The sequence below is a fragment of the Trematomus bernacchii genome, unplaced genomic scaffold (assembly GCF_902827165.1).
Source record: "Trematomus bernacchii unplaced genomic scaffold, fTreBer1.1, whole genome shotgun sequence".
NCBI classification, from domain to species: Eukaryota; Metazoa; Chordata; class Actinopteri; order Perciformes; family Nototheniidae; genus Trematomus; species Trematomus bernacchii.
Window position 1 is genome coordinate 10,817,916 of NW_022988098.1, and position 11,448 is coordinate 10,829,363.

Here is an 11,448-nt window from a genome sequence, read left to right on the forward strand (position 1 = left end):
GTGTGTGTGTGTGTGTGTGTGTGTGTGTGTGTGTTAGTGTTCGAGCACCGACACCTGTCTGCTCTCACATTCCCGCATTGTGTTTTGCGGGAACCAATCTTTCTTTTGTATTATTATAATTATCTGCACATTTTGGGGCGGGACACAATAAATAAATAAAGCTTCGCCAGTTTGGGTCCTTATCACAACTGATCAAGATGGCCAAAAGATTCTCTGCTCAAAGGGCCATAAATCCAGTATGCCAAGAGAGAGAACCATTTGATGATGATGATGATGATGTAGAGGAAGAGGTTTCAGAATGTGAGGATCACATTTCTGAGAACTCTGAGTCTGACAGTGACTTTTAAAAAGAGGATGAGATTGAGCATCAGCTAGTTACTAAAAATAGACGAGCCACGGGACCAGCCGGTCAGCGGGCAAAAACACAAGTAGCACTTGAATTCATTAAAGTGAGCTAACAAATGTAAAAGGGCAAATATTAACCATGCTGTTTATATTGCTTGTAATTGAGATGAAGCAAACATCTGTTGAGTATTTTAACATCAAATAGTTTGATTGTGTTGAATTGAAACCCAAAAAGGCAGCGGGTCCACCAGACCCACAAACACTGGCTGAATAACAACAATATGAACACCACACAAGGGTTAAGCAAAACAACTTTCCCCTGCCATCTGAATGACTGGATGAAATGTGACCCACATGTGGCTCATGTGCAACTCGTCTAAATCACATCCTCTATAATGTAATTTATCTGTTGGAGCGTTGTTATAGTTTGTGTTTATTCAGCACAGAAACACAGACGTTTTGTACAGAGAGCTGAGGATGAACACACTGACTGATCTCAGTATTTACTACAAACTACAACTCTTTATTATGTATTATTATTCCTCTCAATACTCTCTCTATCTTCCTCTTTTTCTGCAGATTGATCCACAGGTGTCTCAGAGTTTCAGTATAAAAGTCAGTTTGAAACATTTTGCCATAAAAGGGCCACTTTAATTTCTCCAGATTGCACATCACAACTGGGTATTCAGTCTGAAAACCCATTTAAAGGTCCCATGTCATGGCCATTTCTACTGATCATAATTCCATTGTTGAGGTCTACTAGAATAGATTTACATTGTTCAATGTTCCAAATAAAATCAAGCATAGAAACTGACCCCACAAACGATAACGGGTCCCAAGGTGGATAGATTTGCAAACGAAACGCTCTGGGGGGTCAACCGAGTCCGTGTAATCACCTCTATATGAATATTTCCTGAAAAAATAACGATAGCCCCACCTCTCTCCACCTCTCCTGCTCACTGCTGTAGCAACTATCAAAAATAGCTGTGTTAATTAAACGCACAAGGGGTTCTTGAATGAAATAATATTATAAAAGGCAAACCAGAATTGTTAACGCCCAATATACTCCTTAAACAAAATAAACAGAGTCAGATTTCATGCATTGATCCATTATATTGACAAAGGAGGATCTCACCCGGTGTTTGTAGAGAATATCTCTCTTTCTGAGCGCGTCCTCTCCACAGAGACGTGCTTCTTGGTCGGTCGATGCAATATCCACAGATTCGGTTTCTTTCAGTTAACTTCCCCGTAGCATTTATCCATATGCTGAGGAAATGACTATATCCCGCTGAATACCAGCAATCGCCACACACTTCCTCCTGTCAGTAGCTACTGCTAGTGCTACTGCTACTGACCATGCTACAGATATTAGTGCAAAAATATACAGCTCCTCTACCACAACCATCAGCAACAAGTGGACATGGAGAATTACATGAACTACATGTTGCTAAATACACCGCGGGGCATAAACAGAAGGGTAGCCATGGCAACATTGCTGCGGGGCTGCTCGGGCTGCTCTTCTTCGCTGCTTTTGGTGTATTTTGGCGGAAGTTACAGCGCCACTTACAGTCCCGGCATATGTACTACAGCGTTTCCAGCGGTCTCGTTTGAACAGACACGTTAAATGAAACGAATGCATGTGAACGGAAGACTTTTTTGAATACGCATACTGTGCATAAACGCAAACGGTCCTGTGTGAAGGAGGCCTTAGGGTGGGTACGTGGGACAGACAGTACATTTAGCCTGTGAGACCTGAGTGGGCAGGCTGATGTATAGGGATGAATTAAGTCGGCCACATAAGCAGGAGTCTGACCGTGCAAATCCCCCTCTCAGATTCCACAGCAACCAGAAGAACATAAATACTGGCTGGTGATTTGATTAATCAGCTTTGTGATGGAATAGAAAACAGTGCATTTCCTTAGCTGTGGATGAGTCCACTGACACCACTGACAATGCTCAGTTGCTGGGGTTTGTGAGTTGTTATGATGAGGCAAAGGGGGAGTTTGTTGAAGATGTGTTGGGCCTGACGAACCTCAGTGGACACACAAGGGGGCAAGACATTTATAAAGCAATAATGGGAATGCTGAATGAAAGAGGGTGCAGCTGCCTTTATTCATAACTGTGCAGCTCTTACGCTGCGACTCTGAGGGATCAAGCACAGACACAATAACAATGAAAACTGCTGCATACAGATTATTTTTGTTTTTGCAACCTCGTGTTAAGAATCTTGTTGCAATTGTTTAAAAGTTTGAATGACCGTAATAAACGGACCTTTGTCTTATTGAAATATGTCTTTGGACCTTTAAGATTTGTATTTGAGTACCCCTGATTTAGAGCATCAATAAAAGCCATCCGCCTCTTTTCTTGTGAATATAACATTGAATGAACATGAATTTTTGTCACAGGTTGCCAGGTCTGAAGTCCTCTAAAGAGACTGAAATGTGCTCAATTACTCAATATGACAACTGGAAATGCTGGTGAGTAGTAGGAGGACAAACTGTTTGTTCGGAGGTTGTCTCTCTGCGTAATTCCCATCCCCGTAGAAAAGCTCTTTCTGAGGGATAAATAAACAAGTGTGCTTCAGGCCTTCATCAGAAGCTAATCTTCTCCTGAAAGGTGTCTCCCCCCCCCCCCCCCCCCCCCCCCCCCCTGCTGCTTCTCCTGCTTTCAGACGCTACGAGCTGCATCTGCATCACAACACACACAGATTAGGATAATAGTATTAGTGGATCATTATTATTGCTGTCATTATCATCACTGCTATTATTATTATTAGATTGAACTCACAGAGCTGCAGCAGGAGCATGGAGCCATGTTTTAGGGAAACTGATTTTCTACTTTGGTAATTCAGAAGAAAAGGGAGGAATTATGCTTTGTGTTTTTTATGAAAGGCTCCTCATCCTAATCAGACTGGGAAAACTCAGATTTAAATAAACACACATGCTGTAAACAAAATGTTGTTGTTGTCTCCTGTGAAGTTTGCAAAGACTTCCTTTTTGCAGAGTTGGGAATTTTAGAATCAGATTTGTTTTTTGTATCTTAGTGTCAAATAAAACGTTTTTGACTGTAGAAAACCAAATTCAGACCTCAGGAAATACTCAGAAGCTTTATTTCACCGTTTCTAAACCAAAAGCTAATGGGGATCCTAAATAAACAAACAAACAAATGGAAACCTGTGAAGCCTAACATGCATGGTAATGGAGGTATCTATTGTTTACATACCTCACTATGTAACACTCCTGTTGTGCAATGTGCAAGATATATATGATTATGTGCCATAAATAGCTGTGCAATTTATTCTACCAGCTGTAACACTTTTACCTGGATGCTAAACTGTTATTGCTACTGGATGTGTGTTTTGTAAATTGTGTAATTTCTAGTTTTATTTGTAATATGTTGATGCTTCTCGAGAGATATTAAGCTATCTTTGGATCTTTATTTGCTGTTACAATTGTACATTTCCCCCTGTGGGACGAATAAAGGTATTCTGATTCAGTTACTTTAACTTTGAAAGGATTAAAATAAAAGATAAATAAAAAAATGAGCTAAAATATATATCTTAAGTAAAGAAGTTAAAGGTAGAATGTATTCAAACATTAGAAGTAAAGTAAAAAGTGCTTCTACAATACATACCACTTATATAACACAATGCATACAGTGGTGTATTATTTAAAGATTTGAATAACACACACTCACACACAGATTAGTGGTTGTAAGGAACCATAGGGAATCTCATTCACATGGAAAGCCTGTCATTCATTATAATTAATGGCCGGTGTGAATCCTCCGCTGTCATTTAAAGCAGCAGTTTGTGTTCCTGCTGCTTCAGAAGCCCTCAGCTCAGACTGCAGACCCTCACTCTCAGCTGCTTTCAGACCTCAGACTGCAGACCCTCACTCTCAGCTGCTTTCAGACCTTATCCTCCCTGGGGAAGGAGAGTCGGTTTATGGAGCTACTTTTCTGTGTTTGGCTGCAGGAGTTTTGGTAGATTAATAACTATGGCGTCGTGTGTGAAAACTGAGAGGCCGGCGTTCTTTATCGAGAAGATTCTGGAGCTGGAAACACCTGAAAACTTCCAGAAACTTCACCGACCCTGGGCAGGTGAGGGGGAAACGTTTTATTTCAAACCATTGCTTGGAAGTTTTATTTCCAGCCATCAGTCTGATATGCATTGTGAGCATCTTGCTGCAGTGTTTAACATTTGTTATGGAAATATAGAATGTACCCTTAATTCCCTTTGCTCGGATTAGTAATTTACAATATTATTAAGTGTATTTGTTCCTTGTCAAATGGGTAGAGGTGTTAAGTAACTAAGTAGATGTACTAAAGTACTGTACTTTAGTAATATTTGGAAGTAAAGTAACATTTCCAATTAAAGCTTAAAAAAAAGAAGTTATAATATGTTTTAAATATAATTTAAGAAGTTAAAGAAGGACTCTGCAATAAAAAGATCGAATAAAATCACACATCTTCAACATTTACCATTAATACTGACCTGTAAAATATTATTTATTAATTAATAAACTGATTTTTAACTAAGTGTTAACACATATGTGAAAAATGGTGGTAGGAAAGCCTCATTTGAAAGCACTGGTTCCTCCATTCACTTTGATGTTGTGAGAATGTATTGATTGTTTGTCAAAGCTTTTTAATGTGTAATTTCCCATTTTTTTATTTCCCCAGAGATGGGAGCAGAGAAGGAGAATGTAGGACACCGAATTTCCTCTAAACAAAAATATCCTCCTCCTCCTCCTCATCATCAGCAGATGAGGCCGACGTGCAGCTGGTACATCGGACGCAGACCGCGCACCGCCTTCACCAACTGCCAGGTAACACTATAGGTTTTAGTGCATGTAAATGGTCTGCTAAGGCTAAAATCCCTGAAATCCTGTTTATCTAAATTGTCTGTTCAGTACGTCATAAAGTTAAGGATATATTTGTTAATCTATATATATGTGTGTGTGTGTGTGTGTGTGTGTGTGCGTGTGTGTGTGTGTGTGTGTGTGTGTGTGTGTGTGTGTGTGTGTGTGTGTGTGTGTGTGTGTGTGTGTGTGTGGTGTGTGTGTGTGTGTGTGTGTGTGTGTGTGTGTGTGTGTGTGTGTGTGTGTAGGTGAATGTGCTGGAGACAGTGTTCCAGGTGAACTGCTATCCAGGTATCCAGCTGAGGGAGCAGTTGGCGGTCAGACTGGAGCTGGACGAGGACAGAATACAGGTGACACATTTTATTTATTTATATACAATATCTAAACACACACTGTGTAAAGTCAGTTAATACAGTTTCCCATAAGAAACTTATTTATGATAAGAAAGCAAAGTAAAAATACACGATTTTCAGCCTTAACACAGTTTAGAAATAGTGGTTTTCCACCATAGGCCCCACGGTGGAGGTGGGCCCCAGCATGGAGCTCCGCAGTGGGACACTAGTGGTCCTCCTGCCGCAGCATCAGGACAAAAACCACCAGACTCAGAGACAGCTTCATCCCACAGGCCATAAGACTATTACACACCTGAACTTTTTAAAGAACATCCATAAACATTCATCTGTTTCCAACTTACAAATTATTTATCTAATATATCATATTTCATTTACTTGTATATAGACTCTTCTTGCACTATTTCTATTTCATTTGTATTTTCTCTTGCACTATTTTATCAGTTTTATCTGTTCTATCTCCTATATATATTCATGTTGCTGTTGGAGGAGCCTGTGACTTAAGATGTTGTGCTAATGACAATAAAGCCTTGAATCTTGACATCTTGAATCCTGCTTCCTGAACCTCGTTAACTTTCCTTTTGTCTCTCAGATCTGGTTCCAGAACCGGAGGGCCAAACTGAGGCGGGCCCTGAGAGAGAGCCAGCTGCAGCTGGTTCAGACGGCCGTGGGCGACCTTGGGGTCAGACGGGAGGTCAAAGGTCACCTGGATCTCGCTCAGAGACTCGAGAAGGAAGAAGAGGAGGGAGGATGATGTCTGGATTCACTTTTATTCATTAGTTTGTGTCTCACTGTCATGAAAAACTCTTGTTGACAAATGTAAAGTCTCCGTTAGCTTACGTATCCTTCAAAGGATTTTAATGTTTACACCCTGCTCTTGATGAGTTAGTAATGTCTCAATATGTGAATATATTTCTGTTCTATAACCTGTACAGTTAAAAATAAATTAAAGTATTTAGATTTTGTGTGATCTGTTTCGAAGCTTTTAAACTCATTAGTGACAAAATATAATAATAATCCAACAATATAACATGCATTCACAGTTATTTTGTACATTAATTACATTTTAATGCTAATAATTTTGTTATTTTACTAAAGTACACATTTCGAGAGCAGTACTTTTACTTTGAAGTGCTTTTTGTTTAAGTACCGGGTGACACCGGAGGTTGATAATTATGGTGTATTTTGGAAAGCAAACAGTGCCACAATAGTCCATTATTTCAACGCTTTCTTAAAGTGCACCTATCATGCTAAAATACCAAACAGATCACCCATTCTAGCCATGCCTCATATCCCTCTATTTCACTTCCTGTTTCAAAAGTGCTGATTTGGGGTATAAAGCTTTAAAAAAATAAAGAATTGATACAAAAATAAGAAGGAGGGGTCTGAGCTTATGCGGGACCCGGCAGCTACTGTCTAAACTAAATACTGCTGTGATGAAACACCATATCATGGATTATCAAGGATTGTTTCTGAAACAGTATGGAGCTCAAAGGCTTTCTCTCTTGCCGGTTATACCACAAGGTGAGTTCCTTTTTATTTCCTGCTTCTTCACACACATGCTCTCCAGTACAGGTTAGCTCTGAGTGTTAGCGATGCTAATGTAAACACCGACCATATTATGTCCAAAACAGTCGGGCATTGTTTCTGATAGCAACGTTTCTGATAGGGCCGTGGGTCCACATTTCAGATATTACGTCATATCGGATGCAAATCTGGATCAGCTCCGTTGTTCCCCCGTTTTTAGAGATTTGGGTACGGAGGAAAAGAGAGAGGTTTTTATTTTCTGACACTGCGTGAGTTCCCTGATACACCGGGGACACGTATTTATGTATTTTGTATGATAGGTCCCCTTTAAGTCAAAAGTTATGTTTAATATTTTAAACAACGCTTTTTACTGCATATTTTATTGTTAAAAATTGCCCATTTTTTACACGGTCAAAACCCCTGACGATAAAGAAAACAGTGGCATGATCCATTATTTCCACACTTTCTTAAGTCAATAGAGTGGCACAGTGACGCGTCCTAAAACCCGGAAGTAAACTCCTAATTTTATCATTTTCGAATCATAAATCAATCGATCATAAATCTATCAATTAGATTTTTTCATTCGAAATTATAAAAGTAGGGTAGACATGTGGAGATTATCCGGCTGAACAAAACGTGATCCGTCTCTTAAATGTGTGTCAACCACAGACCTTATTTTGAGCTATTTTCCAAAATCCTATGGAGAATTGCATTGCTTTTTTGTCGAGTGGTAAAATGTTAACTTACTTCCGGGTTTTAGGACGCGTCACTGTGCCACTCTATAGCTATGTTTTTTTTTGCACGTTTAATATTTTAAAACAACACTTTTTATGTAAAGCAAACAGTGGCATAATACGCCAATACTTCAACGTGTTCTTAAGTCAAAACCAACATTTTCTAGCGGGTTTAATTGTTTAAAACTACACTTTTTATGGCTTTTTCATAGTACCTTACTGAGTTTGTGTACCTTCGTTTCCATTGATTTTCTCTCTCAAACCATTGAAGTGAACAGCAACAAAATCATTATTTGTTTGTGTTTTGTCTAATCTAATCAACAGTCAGATGATTAAAGCCTTAACTTTGAGCCTAGCTGAAAACTAAAGGTGATTCATGCATGAAAAACCAATGCATAATGGAACAATTCAAGTCATAGAATTTCTGATGTTGTTGCAATGACTTCTACACCTATTATAAATTATGACTTCTACACCTATTATAAATTATGACTTCTACACCTATTATAAATAATGACTTCTACACCTATTGTAAATTATGACTTCTACACCTATTATAAATTATGACTTCTACACCTATTATAAATTATGACTTCTACACCTATTGTAAATGATGACTTCTACACCTATTGTAAATTATGACTTCTACACCTATTGTAAATTATGACTTCTACACCTATTATAAATGATGACTTCTACACCTATTATAAATTATGACTTCTACACCTATTATAAATTATGACTTCTACACCTATATATAAATAAATAAATAAATAAATAAATAAATACAGGAACATATTCCCGAAAAACACCTGAAGTTTCGTAAAGTTGGAAAGGTACCGAGGCTTAATTCCATTGTTTCTAAAGGACTGTTACGTCCCCACTAAGGTCTAGGGGACCTGGAGACAATAACACACAACAACCAATAAAATGAGGGAGTCAGCGTAAAAGTTAACAAAAAGGTTTATTCTTTGCCGCCAAATAATTAGCAAAACATTAAGATTTGTGTGGAAACATTTTCATTATTAAGATTTTTTTTAATTTTAACCTCTTTTCCTTTCTCTCTCTTGATCCTCCTTAGCAACGGTCATTACAATCCTTAGCAACGGTCATTACAGTCCTTGAAGCGGTCTGTTCTACTGGATTAATTAACAACATGTCACATGTTCTGAATTGACCAATTAGAACTTTATTTAGCCTCCGTATTGTTTATGGTTGAATGTTGGCAGCGAACATTTTTTTGATTCTTAAGTGGGCCCTGAGTTGAAAAAGGTTGGGAACCGCTGATCTAAGGTATAAATAAAATAAAATAATAGGTTAAAATAAAATAGGGGTTCGAACCAGCATCCCCACAGTGACATTGGTTAAGATATCCAGCTGCCATTGTTATCACTTTTTGTTTTTATATATTTTGTTTTTTTGAAAATGTAAAAAAAAGGAGTTGTTGTATAAGTATTTTTTTATTTTACTTTGCATTTTTCATTTTTATAATTTTATTGTTTTAAAAATAATATATTCAAAGTGTATTTTTACATTTATTTTATTTCTTTAATTAGGATTACATTTTTTATAATTGATTATACCGAGAGTTACCTTTAGATACCACCAAGAGTCCTTCTTAGCCCCAGGTTCACATCGCACCATATTGCTTTCCATTTCACACCAAACACACTTTGCCATATGTGGGAATTGAACCACCAAGTTTATGAATCTTAATCATCCTTTTATCCCCTTCAGCCAAAACCACTCAAACATATTCCAGTTACATTTTACTGTGCAGGTTTCTATGTTTGTTAGGGTTAGGGTTTAAGCTAAAAATGGACTTGGTTTATACGCTCACAGCTGATAATATGCTAGATGTGTTTGTCGTCTTTCATACAAAGCCCATTAACCAACAATGCTGGATTTGGAAACACCCATTCACAGTGTTTAATATTTGGACGGGTCAATATTTGGACAGGTGTGAATGAAGTGGTTTTGGTGGCACTTGAAGTATAAGAGGGGTGATTTGGAACGCAAATATTGAATTTACATTTGATATTTTATTTGGGCTTTTAGATGAAGACCGCACACAGTTAATAAATACAACTATTCTTCTGGCTAAAATACATATTTATAAAAGTCAATCAAGGAGTAATCTTAATTTAAGGAGTTTGAAGAGTAGATTAAAAATACAAATTATTGCCACAAAAAATCAAAGGGTGGCTCAACACGCCAAGAAAGGGGAAATAATTAGCTCTAACGAAGAGTGGGATTAAAGGAACAGCAAATATGCCATGTTGTGTTTTTGGTGGTTTTTCAAATCAAATCAAGTTTTATTTATATATCACATTTTTAAAACGATTTTTGGTGGAGCCAAAGTGCTGTACATACAATAAAAATACCCTACAATGAAGACACTTCTACAACAAATACAACAGCACAGTTTGTACAGAATATCAGTATGAGAAAACGACACCCTCTGTCCTTAGACCCTCACATCGTACAAGGAAAAACTTCCAGAGAAAACCCCCAGAGTTTAAAGGAACATGGGAGAAACCTCAGGGAGAGCAACAGAGGAGGGATCCCTCTCCCAGGACGGACAGACGTGCAATAGATGCCGTGTGTAAATCGAAGAGATAATACATTTTACAGCATAGGTAGACCAAATGTTTGGAAATGCATGTGTCTATAATAATAAGATGAATCCACGAGGATGTCAACAATCCTGTGGGAGCCATCAGGGAAGTAGTATGATGAGAGTCAGGCAGGACCACAGAGACAGGTTCAGCCACGACTCGAAGTCCAGGACTCAGGATGCAGGACTCAGGATGCAGGACTCAGGGTCCAGGACACAGGACCGCAGCAACAGGATCAGCCTCGACTCAGGATCCCGGCGTAGACATATACACAAAACAAGAAATTTGGGGGAGGCTGGGTTATTGGGAACATGAGAGTACACAGGTACAGACAGACAGAAGGAAGAAGTAAGGCGTCCCCCGACAGTCTAAGCCTAGCAGCTAAACTAACGTGTCTACGTACATGCACTCCCTTAGGATAGGTTGAGGGATAAGGGGTAGCAAGTAAAAAGTAAGAAACAGAGGTGGAGAGGCACACACAGGGAGTAATGTCCCTGCTGGAACCTTAATTGGAGTAGGTGAGAGGTAAGGAGGTACGCTGTGAATACGGTCTAAACACTCCCCGGCTGTAATAGGCCTCTCTGCAACCTGTTACCCTCTAATACCCCTTTCACACCGGCGCTTTTCCAGCTCCTGCTGGGAGCTAGAGCCTGAAAAGCGCCGTTTTTTCCTGTTCACACCGCAGCGGCGGCGCGTCATAGCTCCGGAATGCGGTTCACTTCCAGCTCCAAAAAATTGTCGGTCCAGAGGCAAGAGCTTCGGAGCTATGACGCGGCGTCGCTTACATCGAGGCGTGCAGGAAACCTTACTTTGATCATCCGTTCGCTGTTATTGATCATTGTGGAGATACATGGGCTATACAGGTTGTCATGTCCGACTATCAGAAGTAGAATCATAATGAAAAATACGCCGGTAAAATGTGCCTATAGAAAACGGCTTAGCAAGTAGTCAGTTTAGCTTCGGTTGCTATGCTAATATCACCCATGTTATACCAGAGAAACTTTCATAACAG

General features: G+C 39.0%; 1 protein-coding gene across 1 annotated transcript; it reads left to right on the forward strand.

The window, feature by feature from the left end:
• The first annotated feature begins 4,343 nt into the window (after positions 1 to 4,343).
• On the forward strand, positions 4,344 to 6,311 carry hesx1 (HESX homeobox 1). The gene is made up of 4 exons (XM_034121538.1): positions 4,344 to 4,446; positions 5,029 to 5,174; positions 5,456 to 5,557; positions 6,150 to 6,311. Exons 1-4 carry the CDS (start codon positions 4,344 to 4,346, stop codon positions 6,309 to 6,311), a joined length of 513 nt encoding a protein of 170 aa, XP_033977429.1.
• Positions 6,312 to 11,448: the final 5,137 nt, after the last annotated feature.

Excerpts from the sequence above, each read along its gene's own strand:
- hesx1 (XM_034121538.1), top strand. The coding sequence starts at position 4,344 with ATGGCGTCGTGTGTGAAAACTGAGAGGCCGGCGTTCTTTATCGAGAAG. Across the intron at positions 5,175-5,455 it reads CCGCCTTCACCAACTGCCAG|GTGAATGTGCTGGAGACAGT; the intron begins GTAACACTATAG and ends GTGTGTGTGTAG. Across the intron at positions 5,558-6,149 it reads TGGACGAGGACAGAATACAG|ATCTGGTTCCAGAACCGGAG; the intron begins GTGACACATTTT and ends TTTGTCTCTCAG.